Source organism: Vigna radiata, chromosome 6, assembly GCF_000741045.1.
Source record: "Vigna radiata var. radiata cultivar VC1973A chromosome 6, Vradiata_ver6, whole genome shotgun sequence".
NCBI lineage: Eukaryota > Viridiplantae > Streptophyta > Magnoliopsida > Fabales > Fabaceae > Vigna > Vigna radiata.
The window spans coordinates 4,729,968-4,745,635 of NC_028356.1; the positions used below are offsets into that span (position 1 = coordinate 4,729,968).

The window sequence follows — 15,668 nt, forward strand, 5'->3', positions numbered from 1 at the left end:
ACTTTTCTTCTAATAGTTAACTTTTTCCTTGCTATTGCTGGAGTTGGTTCTGTGATCGAATCTTGTGTTGGTAGTGGTGGCTGAGGAGATTGGTCACTTGCTGGTTCTTGTGGCTGAGTAGGTTGGTCACTTGGTGCTTCTTGTGGCTGAAAAGGTTGGTCACTTGCTGGTTCTGTTGGTTCTATGATGGGTGGACGTAAAGGGCATATTTTTTTTGTTATGCCCCAATTGACGACAGATGCTATATTTCTTTCTATGCCCACCAACACTCATCTAGGTCCCATCCTTGGTTAGCTCCCATGGCTCCAATCTTCTTTTCTTCTTTGGCCTCTCAGGCATCTTCCTCTTAATTGGTGGCAGTATATTAGGGAAGCTTGTATTTTCCCATAGGAGGTGGCCATTCACAGGATAAATAATGGATGCATATGTCTCTTCGTATGTGGATTTCAAGAACCAAGTTGGTATAAAATTGTCTGGGTCTAAATTTATGTAGTGCATCGCTGCTACTACATGGCAACATGGGATGCCACTGATCATCCACTTCCTACAGCTACATTCATGAGTATCCAGGTCCACTGTGAACTTGTTCCCAACAGCTGAAACATGCCTAACCTCAAAAATCCTTCTTACAGACCAGCTGAAACAAATAAACATAAATAACTATGTTCAAAATTTGGATATAAACATAAATAAGATAGAAGAAGAATATTACCTTGGAATCCAATATCTAGACAGTTGACATTCCTTTTGATAGTCTCTTCTTGATCTTTGGACAAACATTGAAATCCATACATGCCACCTTCATTCTGTTGGTGGCCCACCTTTTCATCAAATACAGTCTGATATCTTCCAGCAATGTAATTATTGGTTTTCCTCTAGCATGAATAAGGACACTGTAAAAACCTTCACTGATATTGTTATCTAGACTATCACAACTTGCTTGAGCTGCAAATCTAAATCTTGACCAAAACCTGCACCAGAAGAAGGAATTTATCATATTGAAATATGCATGTGACAGCTATGAGGTATTTATCATACGTACCTTGGGGAAATAGCTATGAGGTATTTATAAGCTTCCTCATTCACTGCTCTCATATTCAGCATCTCTCTTTCCCAAGCCTGGGGGTACGTGCTTGTTGTAGCACTCCACATCAAATTCTTCAATATTTGACCACTAAACTGCTTCCTGAAGTTAGCATAAAGATGCCTGATGCAGAATCTTTGTTTTGCCTTAGGCAAAAGCTCTTCAATAGCATGTACCAACCCCTGACAACATCAATATTTTAACCAAATATACATAAAGCATAAAGTAAAAAGAAGAAAACCAAATATTGTAAGTAGTGCATGTACCTTTTGTTGGTCAGACATTCACGTACATGCTCGACATATCTCATTACCACCAAGGTCTTCAATCAATAATTGCAAAAACCAACTCCAACTATCTTTATTTTCAACTTCAACTACTGCATATGCTATGGGAAGCATTTGGTCATTTGGGTCCCTACCAACTACTGTAAGCAACTCTCCCTTTTATAGACCTTTCAAAAAACAGCCATCCAAAAAGATGATTGGCCTGCAACTTACAAAACTCTTCTTACATGCGTTCAGACATACGTAAATTCTTTCAAAGATGGCCTCACCATTATCACTGTTCACTTTAATCTTAACAGTTGACCCTGGGTTACTTCTCAACACCTCATGCCCGTAGTCATGAAGCCTTCTAAATTGGTCTTTAAAATCTCCTTCACGTTCATTTGTAGCCATTAACTTGGCCCTTCTTGCTTTGGAAATTGATACATTGGTGTTCCATTTCCTTAGTGCTTTATTACGTATATCTTGTACCTTTATAGTTGGATTATCATGCAATACCTTATCTACTTCATGACTCAACCACTTACTATTCATCATTTTAATGTTTAGTTGTCTACTACAACCATGGGTATCAACAATCTTCCTTAACTGCCAAATCTTTCTTGATGGCAAATATCCTAAGTAAGCTACCCATGGGCACTTTTTTTGCGCACCCATGCATCTCACTCGAACCCTACGCTTATCATTCTTTACAAACTTAAGATCCCTCCCAGTATGAATAACATAGTTTCTAATTGCTTCCTTAAAATCCTCCTTATCATTAAAAATAGTACCAACTTCCCATTTGTAATCTACCATTGACTTTTTCTTTCCAAATGTAGGAAACGAACATCGACTTGGTCTGTCTGCATTGTCATCCTCCTCACTACCACTATTTTCTGGAGTTAACAGCTGTTCTGACTCCGAATCATCATCAGACAACCCCCTTCCAATGTCTTCCACCATGTAATCTTCATCACTACTGTTTTGCACTTCATCAAAATGTTCCAAAGAATCCGCTTGCACTTCTTCCTCACTATTGTTTTGTCCTTCATCCAAAGACTCCACTTCTACTTCCTCTGCCTCCACTGCACCCAACTCCACCTCCACTTCCTCCACTGCCTCCATCTCCACTTCCTCCACTGCCTCCACCTCCACTTCCTCCACTGCCTCCACCTCCACTGCACCCACTTCATGAACATCAATTGCACCAACTTCATGAACATCAACTGCTCCAACTTCTTCCTCCGTATTTTCTTCTGCAGCAACCTCAAACCCACTACCCTCACCACTCTCTGCAGGCCCTTCGCAAAGGTAAAGAATTTCATTCTCGTTCTCATTTTCCACAACCTCTGGTTCGCTAACTTTATGCACAACAAATAAGTCCACTTTCCCCAAACATTTAGCTACTTGCATCATATTCATAGCTCCACTATCGTCATATAGCCCATGTAAAATATTTTCAATGCTGTAAACTAACTCTTCTACTTCCATGTAACCCATTTCTTTAATTGAAGCAACTACTCCAAAATAGCTCCATACGTCGGGGTCAATGTCCCAAGAAGATATATGCCTATCAATATACTTAAAGGGACACACGTCCTTTATCAAGGTCCCACCGTGGTGGACCACCACCTTAAACCTATCGTCAGACATCCTAAACCTACCCTGCAAATGAAAAGGGGGACCACTTTCATAAATTAACACCATGAGACCAATTTAACACCCAACAGGGGACCAATTTAACACCCAACAAGGGACCAATTTCAACACCCAACAGGGGACCCCATTCAACAACGAAATTGACGAATAAACAAATATTTTAAGCATGGAAGACGACAAACACAATCATATTTTAATCATCAATACGACAAACATAATCATATTTTAAGCATCAACAAAACAAAGACTCCACTTCAGATGACAACTAACCTCAACGATGATGAATGAAAGAAGATCCTTGACGAACCACGACACCTGACGGTAGAAGAACCCAAAATCTGTAGCGCGGTGATGGACGAAGAGGATGGATTGAAGGTATCAACCCTAAGTTCCCCAGATTTTCCCAATCCGCAACGCAAATTTTACCCCAAAGATTTTTCTGATAAAATTTTTTCTTACCTAATTTTACCCCAGATTTCCCAATCCGCAACACAAATCCCTAATTCATTTTCTAATATAACCCTAATTCATTTTTTAATTTAACCCTTACAACATTCATTTACACGTCACAATATTTTTTTTTTAAAACACATAATAATGCCACATCAGCACATGTTAGACACCTGGCAGGTTTGCCGTTAGTGAAATTAATGTCGTAACCAAAAAGGACCACTTTGAACAGTTTTTGCGAAAGCTAGGACTTAAGTGAACTTTTGAAAAAAGGAGGGACCACTTTGAACAAACCCTCCCAAAGGAGGGACCAAAATAGGTATTAAACCATTTTTTTATTTTCCAAAACTAACTTTTTACTTTTAATAAAAATTAAAAAAGGTGAGATTCACACTGTTATTTGAGTGTAAAAGTAAAAAAGTCATGTCAAAATATCTTTTATCTTCTTAAGCTTATCTCTCATTTAGGTCCTTGAGTTTCAAGTCAAGAACAAGAGAATAATGGAGAGCTCCAAGTCAAGAAAACAAACATAATTGTCATGTATTAAACTAATGCTACACTCCTAAGCCAATGAAGAAATGTAACTAAGCTAGATCTTATGCACCTAACACTACTAGATTACCTATTCTTACTAACTAAAACTAGAGTCCTAATCTTAAAAATGCAAAACTAAACTACAGACAAGCTAGACACTCCTAAAATTATGCTAAAATTAACTATTCTATTAACTCTAATTCTAAAATAAAAGAGAGTTTAGCAAAATAAGAGAATCTACTTTGGTACGAGCTAATTAACTAAAATAAGAAGATACCATTATCTAATAAAAACATCACAAAAATATGTACTTAAAAATTACACACACCTAAATTTAAAAGTTAACTAGTTCAACACGAAAAAAGATTGTAGACACGGTGGATGATATGTTTTTAAATAACTGTAATGCAAAATAGAGTGCTACTCAGTTACATTCATCAGTATAGAACTTTAGCATAATAATGAGGCATGGACTTTGGAGTTGCCGTTCGATCATTTTTTGATGGAACACTACCTTGTTCTTCCATTTACAGGTGCACCATAGACGATCTTTGATTTGAAATGTTTTCCGTGATTTCAACTAGTAATGCTGCGTCATCTTGACGTTTAGGAATTAGGATACATAATTCTGACATGGCTTAGTAAATTGTAGTGGTATTCTTCCATGTTTTTCAAACAGTTGGACCGATAGAGAGTATACAAAAATATACATGTCAAAGAAATGTTAATAAATATTATAGAACAACTATTCATGATATTGGTTGTCTTGTTTGTTTTATGCTAAAGCAGGTCCAACTTGAAAAAGATTTATGCGACTTTTTTTTACAAAAATAATATAAGTTTTTTTTATCAATATTCTTCCCAACATACAAAATTTATCGAAGAAACACTTGGTCTCCTCTTTTATAACTGATTTAAGAAATATTTTTCCCTTATGATTAATTTAATTCTTCTTATTATTATGATAAGTAATCAAGCTCACCATTTCACCTTCCTTCGTTAGCAATTTTTCTTTTTCTTGAACACACATAGTCAACAATGTATTATAATAGATCACTTATCCTTATATGTGTTATAAGAAATTTTAAAATGAGCATATTTATGAAGAACACAAAATATAATGTACTAGAAATGAATCAAACATGGTAACCTCCAAGGTTTTTAGTTGAGTCACAATGTCCCTTATACGTATGATGTACGCACTTCCTTAATCTGTGAGCTTTAAGGATGAAAATGTATAATAATAGTATTGAGAGGAGATTTATCAATTGTGATAGATTGTTCATCAATAACCTTTAATAAATCTCTCACATTATCATGATAAGTAGAATTCTGAATTCTAACAAAAAAAAGTGTTAAGTCTTTATGAACATTATATAAAGACAATTTAACATCTCCCACTTTTTATAAAAATCAATAACATCAGAGTGTTGGTCTCAATAATAACTCGTGGTTCTGGTTTTCTAATACTACAATTAAGATTAGAAATGTTTAGAGATTAAGAAAGTGCAAATTTTAAAATATATTTTCATCATCATAATTAAGACTATAAGAAACATCATTTTTAACCATGTAAACATGTTTTAATAAATGAATCAAAAGCATATAATTTGCTTGGAAGTTAAATCTTATTCGATTAGACTCATATAACTTCATGATAAAACTATTAAACTATGTTTCTTTCTCAATTTCTATGGAAAATATAAGAAATATAATTCAATATTTCATCATAATTAATCGTATAAACATAAAAATTTCTAGATAAAAGTTAATCACATCATGTATATTTAATTATAGTCAATGTTTATTATGTGATTATAAATATCAATTAATTTTAAATGTTGTGGCTATTGTTTAATTCATTAAAGTTATATTCACAATTCAAACATTAAAAAGAATAAAAATTTACATCAACATTATTTTTTATAATGCGATAAGCATAAATAATAATATTCATATATAAATTAAATATACAGCCTATAATTTATATTAACCTGTATGAGTTTGAAACCTCACTAAATGATTGTGCCATAACATATGTTTTTGTAATCTATTATTAGTTTTTTACAAAATCATATATTAATATTTTCTTCAATGGTATATGAAGGAGTTGTTTTATCAAATAAATTCAAAATAGAATAAGCATATGATAATCATTAATGAACTCGTACAGTATTTTATTTAATCTGAATATATTGTATTATTCCACATATTTAAAAATTGTGAACATAATTTTTTAATGTAATAATTATTATATGATAGTTTGATATAAAGTTTTTTATTATTTATTATTAATCTTGTAGCATATGTTAAAATATTTTGGAGCAAAATGTATGATAATACTACATCGATGAAAGTGCAATTTTAGTAAAAAAAATTGTTTGTAATGGATGAAATGGCGGAACGAGCGGGCCCGGGAAAGCATCTTCCGAATTGGAAAAACTAACCATTGTTGTAATTGCGTGTAAAATTTTCATTAGCGTTAGTGTTTAATTTGGTGATAAAGAGTTTCTATCAAGGAACAATTAGCGAAGACTGCATGAAGGAGAGGGAATCGATCGATTGATTCCAATAATCAAAAACATGGGCGATCATTTGGCTAGGGCCCAGGATTTCGAGAGCAAGGCAGAGAAGAGGCTCAGCGGTTGGGGTTTGTTTGGCTCCAAATTCGAGGACGCCGCTGATCTCTTCGACAAATCCGCCAATTCCTACAAGCTGGCCAAATCATGTAACCTTCATTTTCTCCAAATCTTTAGATTAATGATTATTAATGGCGATCATGTCGTGTTGGTTAAGGTTTGGTATTTTATTAATGTTTCAGGGGACCAAGCAGGAGCCACTTACATCAAATTGGCGAATTGTCATTTGAAGGTAACTAGTCGATTTCGGTTTTTTTTTTTTTTTTTGTGTATTTGTTCTGATTTGATTTTCTTTACGTGCTGTGACGAATTGTATTGTTGTAGTTGGAAAGCAAGCATGAAGCTGCCCAAGCTTATGTTGACGCTGCGCATTGCTATAAAAAAACTAACATAAATGGTATTTTTGCGGTTACAATTTACATACATTAGGATTATGTTTTTGAGAACAATTGAACATGTTTCTTTTTGTTTGCTTGTGTGCGTGTGTGTTTGGGGTCAAGTTCACATGTGCTTGCTCGTGATCAAATTGTGTAATGCATGCCGGTGCTTAATGGAATTTTTGATGTTGGGGTTCTTTTTGTATCTTTTTAATGCAGAGGCTGTATCTTGCTTAGACAATGCTGTAAATATTTTTTGTGAGATTGGAAGACTCTCTATGGCTGCTAGATATTTGAAGGTATCTTACTATTATTTTTATTTGGAGGTATCCTTTTTCCATTTGACAATGCTTTTTGGGGCTTTCTAGCAGGAATTGTCGTGCATGTATCATGATTGGCTTGTGTATTTCTGTATGCGCAGGAAATTGCTGAGTTATATGAGGCTGAACAAAATATCGAGCAGGCGGTAATTTACTTTGAAAGAGCAGCTGATTTTTATGAAAATGAAGAAGTGAACACTTCTGCAAACCAGTGCAAGCAAAAAGTTGCTCAATACTCTGCCCAGCTAGAACAGTAAGATTTTTCTAATTTTCTGCTTATTTTGATCTTCTTTGTTCCAGTGAACTGTGAGGGCATTGATAATAATGCTTGAAGATAGTTTTCTTCTGTTGTTCTGTATTTGTTCGTTACTATGTTTTTTGGTTTAGTAAGCTGGCATTCTTCTGTATCACCCCTAGCCTCTACCGCTGGGTTACGTGTTTTGACTAATATTAGCCGATTGCTTCATTTAATCTTATTCATATATTGACGTGTGGGTTGGTTTCTGTTTAGAGAAGTGACTCCGAATAATGTCAAGGAACTTTATCATAGCCTTCTCTGTATGTTAAATAGAATATGAACTGTTCTAATTTTTTATATATCTCCAGATATCAGAGGTCAATTGAGATTTATGAAGAGATTGCTCGCCAGTCTCTAAACAATAATTTACTGAAGTATGGAGTTAAAGGACATCTTCTTAATGCTGGCATTTGCCAACTTTGTAGAGGCGATGTTGTTGCTATTAACAATGCACTGGAGCGATATCAGGTCCGAAATTTTCTATGAATTTACATCTTGAGACTCTGATAACATAACCAGTTACTAAATTCTTTGGAATGCATTTGTTTATGCAGGATATAGATCCAACATTTTCAGGAACACGTGAATATAGATTTCTTTCAGTACGTTGCTAGTTGTGTGCCTCCTCTGTTAAAATGCTCTTATTAACATTTGGTTTTATTATTGCATGGGCTATTTCATTATTCATTCCCGATAATGTACTGACAATTTTAAAAATATGGACAGGATATTGCTGCTGCAATTGATGAAGAAGATGTTGGAAAGTTTACTGAAGTTGTAAAAGAATTTGATAGCATGACCCCTCTGGTAAGCTTCAAATAGTTGTCAAATCAACAAGATTTTTTTTTATGCAGTTAAGATATATATTCTTGTTGAAGAATGTGCATATCAAGATTGAATTAACCCAATTGTCGTGATCTTGTTCTCTCTAATTTGCATCTGCGTTAAATGTTCCCGTGAAATACTGATTTATTCATTTAAAAACATAGGTTGGACGATAGTACTTTTCTAAGTTATATTGAGAAATTTGAGTCAGACACTATAAAATTGAATAGAATTCTACAACTTTATTTGTGAGATGAACGTTAAGGAAAAATAATTCTCATTATTTTGTGTACGATGTTGAACCCAGTTATGAACTGTTGTCATTCTCTCGTTTGATCAACATTGAGTGTTTACGTCAATGTTTTGTAGGACTCTTGGAAGACAACACTTCTTTTGAGGGTGAAGGACAAACTGAAAGCCAAAGAACTTGAGGAGGATGATCTTACTTGAATTGGATAATAGTCTCCTTTTGGTTGGAAATCTGGTTTAATATTTTTATGCTTCTTTGTCCAGTTGCTCATCTCACTACCAATATAAATTGTACTTTGCTTTGAGTTTCAATTGAAATGGTCTTCATGAATTCTTGAAATGAATATGTTGAGGTAGCTAGAATTGATCTGTTGATCCACTTTCATTGGATTTGCATATATATCCTGGACAGTTTTCATCATAAAGAGATTTTATAGTAGCAATTTATTTGGAGGAATGAAAAACCTTCAGTATGGATCTACCATAGAATCTCTCAGTACTATTTTTAATCAAACCGTGCCATCTTCATATTCTCATATTTTCATAATTACTGTTTTTATAAATGAACAGTATGATTTATTGAGTATGGGGAAAACTAAATTTCAAAAAGTCTAAAACTTTTACCTGCTAATTTTTCAATTCATTCAAAAAGAAACACCTTGATTGTCATTTTTGCTAGCATTTGCACTCGGACCTAAAGCCTGATAGGTGGAAGACAGCTAACTAAATATGTTTTAGTTGTTGTTATTGTCAACATGTTAGTTGTATTTTAACTCTTATGAGCTCACCTCTTCATAAATATAATCGTACATACATCATCATATACTCTAAAACTATAAGTAGATATATAATAATAGTAACAGTAGTAATAATAGTCAGATGTTGTGAAACAGGTAATCAGATATAAACACTGAAATAAACATCATCATCGTATAGTTGTTCAAAGTGATATCATCTTAATTAATATCTATTTAATTTTAAATAGCTAACTACATATAGAACCAACCGTTGAATCTTTGCATGATCTACTATGCACAGCTCAGCCGACATGATCTAAACAAAGCAAGAAAATTTCTATTTTAAACATCTGCCGAAACAATTATTATGCCTGTTTACACTACTTAATTATACGTTCAAACAATATAATATTAATTTTTCGCAGAATTAATAAATTATACACGGTAAGGAAAAGGGGCAGGAATAAAGCAGCCATCACGTAATCAAGATAATAAGTTTACGAAAAGAAAAATAAATGATATTAATTAGTGTATTTTGTCATGATAGCAATGGCTGGTTGGACCTGTCTTTCCCTTCCACAATGATAAGCTTCTAGATAAATTCAAACCTGTCAGTTTGAATTTTTAAAAGTCAAGTAAATTAAGAAAGAAAAAATAGCCACATAAATCAAAAAATAAAGTAAACCTCTGTTGTTTAAATAAATAGTAGTAAAATGAAAAAAAAAGTAGTTTTACTTATTTAAATAAATAATATAAATACAAAAAAAGGGGTCCCACCTCCAAAATTTTCTTTTTCTTGATTATTTCCATCTACTAATGTAATAATTGTCTAAACAATACAAAAAAAACACATGATATATCGTTTTTTATTATCCTCTTTTTGACTCAACCACGCAGTATGACTGTCGTCTCATGGTTGTCAGAAGAAAAAATAAATATAATTTTCAATTTCGACCCATCGAATAAATTGTCAATATTTTCAATGTGTACTTCTTTTAGTTTTCGGGGAATTGGCATTCTGCAATCCGTTTGACCAGATGCCGAGAAACAAACAACTCATCCTTTCGTTTCACATGCGATTTCTTTGTTTTATGTTGTACAGTTTGTACTTTCCAGAGTTTAGATTCGTGATTTGCTTGTGAGTTTTTACAGAGAATATCACTCTTGCTTGGATTCAAACGCTATCTTCCTTTTTTGTCACCTTACAGGTACGTTTTTAATTGCTTGCTCTTAACGCCTCATACCTTCAACTTTTGATGTTATTGCTCTTTTTTTTTTCTTCCTTTGCTCTTTTTCTTGAGACGAATCAATTGGTATTAGTTTAAATTAGTTTTGTGTAATTATCAGTGGATATTTTTGTTTTGATACTTTTTTGTTGTGAATAAATTATCTGTTTACTAGGTTATCGTCGCATATATTAAAAAAAGTCTGAATTTTTGTCTTTGTGCCAATGAATACCCGTGAATTTGATATGGGTTTGAAAATTTAGCACAAATGTTCTGTTCTTATCCTCGCTGATTTTGTTCCTACCATTGATTGTTGGGTTCTGATTTTGATTGAGAAGGCTCAGGCTTCATATCAGAATGGTTTCGGTTGATAATGGTAAAGATGAAATTGAGGAACCTAATGGAAATAAAGTAAATGACGTTGCTTCCATAGATATTTCAACATCTGGAAGAACGCTGGTGGGCGATGAAAGCTCTCAGAAGAAGTTCCAGGGCACCTTGAGTTTTATCCCCAATAGGATCAGCTTGTTGAAATTTGGGTCTGCATCTGCCAAATTCAAGCGGCTTGCAACAGAAAAGGACCAGATTTCACAGGGTGTGCCTTCACCGAGTTCTCTTCGCTTGAGGGAGCGCTTCAGTGGCATGTTTGCTAAGAAACTTGACTGGGGTTCACTCAAGAAGATGTGTGTTGAATGGATTAGGGACCCAATGAACATGGCCCTTTTTGTGTGGATCTTGTGTGTTGCTGTTTCTGGTGCAATTCTGTTCCTTGTCATGACTGGCATGTTGAATGGTGTGATGCCAAGGAAGTCTCAGAGAAATGCATGGTTTGAAGTGAACAATCAAATACTCAATGCACTGTTTACACTGATGTGTTTGTACCAGCATCCAAAGAGGTGCTACCACCTTGTGCTTCTGTGCAGGTGGAGTCCACAAGATATCTCTAAACTTCGAAAGGTATATTGCAAGAATGGGACTTATAAGCCCCATGAGTGGGCACACATGATGGTAGTGATCATTCTCCTTAATTTGAACTGTTTTGCTCAATATGCACTTTGTGGTCTAAACTGGGGGTATAAAAGATCTGACCGCCCGGCCATAGGAGTTGGAATATGCATATCTTTTGCTATTGGTGCGCCTGCAGTGGCTGGTCTGTATTCCATTCTTAGCCCTCTAGGTAAAGATTATAATTCTCAGATGGATGAAGAAGCACAGGTTCAAGATTCTGTTCCTCAGAGGCAAGATCAGCTGAGAGTGAAATCATTTCAGAAGAAATATTCATTTGCATCCAGACAGCAACAGAGGGTTATTGAAAGTAGGCCACAGTGGAGTGGAGGAATACTTGACATTTGGAATGACATTTCGCAAGCATATCTGTCACTTTTCTGTACATTTTGTGTCTTTGGTTGGAACATGGAGAGACTTGGCTTTGGAAACATGTATGTTCACATTGCTACTTTTATGCTGTTCTGTATGGCTCCCTTCTGGATCTTTACCTTGGCTGCTGTTAATATTGAGAATGACACTGTTAGACAGGCTCTAGTGGCTACTGGGATCATTCTTTGTTTTTTTGGTGCACTCTATGGTGGCTTTTGGAGGATCCAAATGAGAAAAAGGTTCAATTTGCCTTCTTATAACTTTTGTTTTGGCAAACCTTCAGCTTCTGATTGCACACTTTGGTTATGTTGTTGCTGGTGCTCTCTTGCACAAGAAGTAAGGACGGCAAATAGTTATGACATTGTAGAAGACAAATTATGCAGGAAAGAAGGTTCTTACAGTGACCAGCAACCAATGTCACCTTTGCCTCGTGAAGATGTGGCATCAAGTAAATCTGGCACAAGTTCTCCTTTGGGTAACAACTCTTCCCCTTCTATGATCAAGCCATCCAGTCCTTTAAGTTCAAGTAGTTTCTTGAAGGAATATCGTAGCCCAGAGAGACCACTATCTACTGTGAAAGAAGAGCTTTCTGAAAGAGGTAAAGATGATACAATGAACCCACCTACTCCACCATTAATAAAAAGGGAATCTCTTAGTCCTTGAAGGTGAAAGGCGGGGATGCTTTCTGCTTCCTACTGAACATGGCATTATATGGGATGGACCATTAAATTTTGTGTTTAGTGTATCCTAATTCATGGTTTTATCCTCTCAGTTCTCAGTGTATATCAACCTTGAATTTTATGTTAGGAAGTACATTCTTGATGTTGAACATCAGTCACACTCTGTAACTAATTGAGTAGATGTATGATTGAAACCAAAGTCCTTTTGTTTCTTTTTCGAGGTTTTCTTTAAAATTTTCCCCGAAGATGAGATGATTTCAACGACAGAGGAAATGGTTGTAGAGAACATTGAACATTCTTAAATCTTACCGTGTTTCTTCTTGTGAGAGTTAAAATAAATGATTGTGCATACACAACCAGGTTTCCTGTTCATTTCAAGGCATTGGCTACAGCTTATTCAATCCAAGATATATCCATTAATGCATTACTGTGATTTTTCTGTGATGTTATCAATCACAAGAAGGAACATCTTTTGTTAAGTGCTTGTATATATTATTGTATTGGAGGGGGCGTAGGTAGGAGACAGAACAATCTAATTCAAATTTATTATTTTAATTAAACTTAATTACTAATTTAATTTCTATTTTCGTTAAATCTTTTTAATTCACTCGTAATGTTTTATTTTTATTTAATTAGGTCTATTTTTTTTATTTAATTTTTTTTAGTCATTCCGTTTAAATAGTTAATATCAGTGAATAGGGCAGTCATTTTCATTTAGAAACAAAAATTCATGTAAGCTATTACATAAAATGGGTTACGTAAGACGAAATAATCACCTGTAAGTTTAGTTAACTATTCAGACAGTATTACAAAAAATATTAAACTGAAGAAAATTAACAACAGTTGAAATCTTTGAAAAAAAAAAAGTATTAAAACTGAATTGAAAAAATTCAACAAAATTATGAATTAAGTTAGTATTTAAAAATTCTAATTATATAATAATTTATTTTAGCATTAAAATTGAATGTGCTTTCATTTAAAGAGTCTTCAATAGATTGATATTTGGCATATATTTGATTAGCGTTGTAACTATATTGATTATGATTGTTTTGATATAAAAGTATGATAATATGATGTTGATATTAGTAAATTTGTCTGTATGAATATAAGTTTGTTATAAATTGAATGGAATATTTTTTTAATTCTTTTACCAAATTCAATAGAATCTGTTCAATTATTTCATTTTTATTTTTTATTTTATAATTTATATTACATTTTTTTAATAAACGTGTTTAATAAATATTGGTTTATTACAAATAATAATATCATGTAATATTAATATCCATATATTTTGTTAAGCAAATCTAATTCAGTTGGCCGATTGATTGTAAGTTTCTTATCTTTATTTAATTTCTATTTTATACACATTTTAATGAAATAATTGGGATGGAAAATAATTTGTTCTCATAGAACATGACAAATTATTTAGCTTTTGGAATTCAACATTTTAGGCTTTGATTCATGATTAAACATCTCATTAGACTTTGCAAACATTATGTAACAATAGGTCTACTGTGAAAGAAATTAGAAAATAGAGTATTAAAATAGGTAAATATATTAAAATAATGAGACTGAGTATTTTATTATAAAATAATTTTATAAATAGAACATTAGAAAGCTCGTCTCATTATCTAAAACATTGTCTATCTCTCTAAACTTTTTCCTCTTCGTTCTCTCTGATTTCTCTCTACAAATTCTTACTCTTCATTCATCTGTTCGATGATCAAGACGTGTTTATGGAATTTTAGCGTCAAGGGCTACCTCTTCAACCAATCAATTTGTTCTTTAGAGCAAGTAAGTCAAAAACCCTTTTTTCCTTGGTTCTAGGGTTCTTGATCATGTACGACGATTTTGTTTTGTATGTATTAAGTAATCTTCTTCCTTGTTTCTTAGTCTGTTTGTGGTTCTAAGGTTGATCTACCATCATCAATCGGTAAATTGTAGGTTTTCTAAAAGTTCCTTGTATCGCAAGTAACCGACGAGGCGTTTAGAGGAGTTTGAGTTGTGTATTGTCAGCGAAAGGTAAGGGAAGTTAGAATCTTTATTTTAAAATTTTGATTTTTTTTTTTGTGGAAAGAAGTGTGATTTGTATGTGTTGTGATTTATGTGTAAGAATGGAGATGTTGAGAAAGTGATAATTTGACCATACTTTGATGATAATGATCTAAATGATGTTTTGTGCAATGATGAATGATATAGAACATGTTAAATCTGTTTGTATGTGTTATTGACTTGTAAATTGGTGGTTGTGAAGTTAGTATGTTGATTGAATTGGGGGAAAAGAAATGGTTGCTATTGATTGTAAGTCATTTTGTCTAAAAGTGAGGTTTGGCTTAGGAAACTATAAAAGTAGTGTTGTGAACTGAGCAGGGGTATTTAGAGTTCGTTATAATTGAATTGTGAGTTGTTCTAACAATCAAAATAGTAGAAATATGAAGTTGTGAATGTCTGGTGGTGACTAGGTAGAGGTCAGCTTGTTTTGGAACTCAATTATGAGGAAGTGAATTCAATTGGGACTTGTTAGAGTCCCGAAGTTGCTTGGAATTGTGCCACAAATGGTAGAATTCAATTTGGACCTCTAAGTTGTGTTTTTGTGAGTTTTGAGTGAGATATTGAGTCTAATTGTTTAGATTGAGGTTAGAAGTGTTTAGATAACATTGGTTAAGTATAATTAGATATATAAAACAAATTAGGAGAGTTAGAAGTTGGGAAAAATAATTAGAATTGATAAATATGGTTTGAGTTGCATAATTCTGCAGAATTCATGTTGCAGAATTATGCAGACTCATTAAGGGAATTGGGTCACTTAGCGAGTGGTCAAGAGGACTGACTCTCTATTTGCTGATTCGCACAGCGAGAGGGTGCGTTGTGCGAATGGTTGAGGGGGTTTGCTCTCTGTTTGATGATTCACACAGCGAATTTGTGCGCTAAGCGACTATTTGTG

The 15,668-nt window shown here is 33.7% G+C and overlaps 2 protein-coding genes across 3 annotated transcripts; both read left to right on the plus strand.

Moving 5' to 3' along the window:
- The first annotated feature begins 6,383 nt into the window (after positions 1–6,383).
- Positions 6,384–9,083, plus strand: LOC106764701 (alpha-soluble NSF attachment protein 2). The gene is made up of 9 exons (XM_014649044.2): positions 6,384–6,724; positions 6,818–6,867; positions 6,960–7,032; positions 7,232–7,311; positions 7,434–7,585; positions 7,939–8,098; positions 8,185–8,232; positions 8,357–8,437; positions 8,825–9,083. Exons 1-9 carry the CDS (start codon positions 6,580–6,582, stop codon positions 8,903–8,905), a joined length of 870 nt encoding a protein of 289 aa, XP_014504530.1. The 5' UTR covers positions 6,384–6,579; the 3' UTR covers positions 8,906–9,083.
- A 1,268-nt stretch (positions 9,084–10,351) lies between these two features.
- LOC106764702 lies at positions 10,352–12,937 on the plus strand. 2 transcript variants are annotated; one of them, XM_022781959.1, is made up of 2 exons: positions 10,352–10,649; positions 11,012–12,937. In XM_022781959.1, the coding sequence occupies exon 2, from the start codon at positions 11,025–11,027 to the stop codon at positions 12,705–12,707; it is 1,683 nt and encodes a 560-aa protein (XP_022637680.1). In that variant the 5' UTR covers positions 10,352–10,649; positions 11,012–11,024; the 3' UTR covers positions 12,708–12,937. The 2 variants fall into 2 exon arrangements, with proteins under 2 accessions (XP_022637680.1, XP_014504531.1); XM_014649045.2 differs by having other exon boundaries at positions 10,353–10,649; positions 11,006–12,937.
- Positions 12,938–15,668: the final 2,731 nt, after the last annotated feature.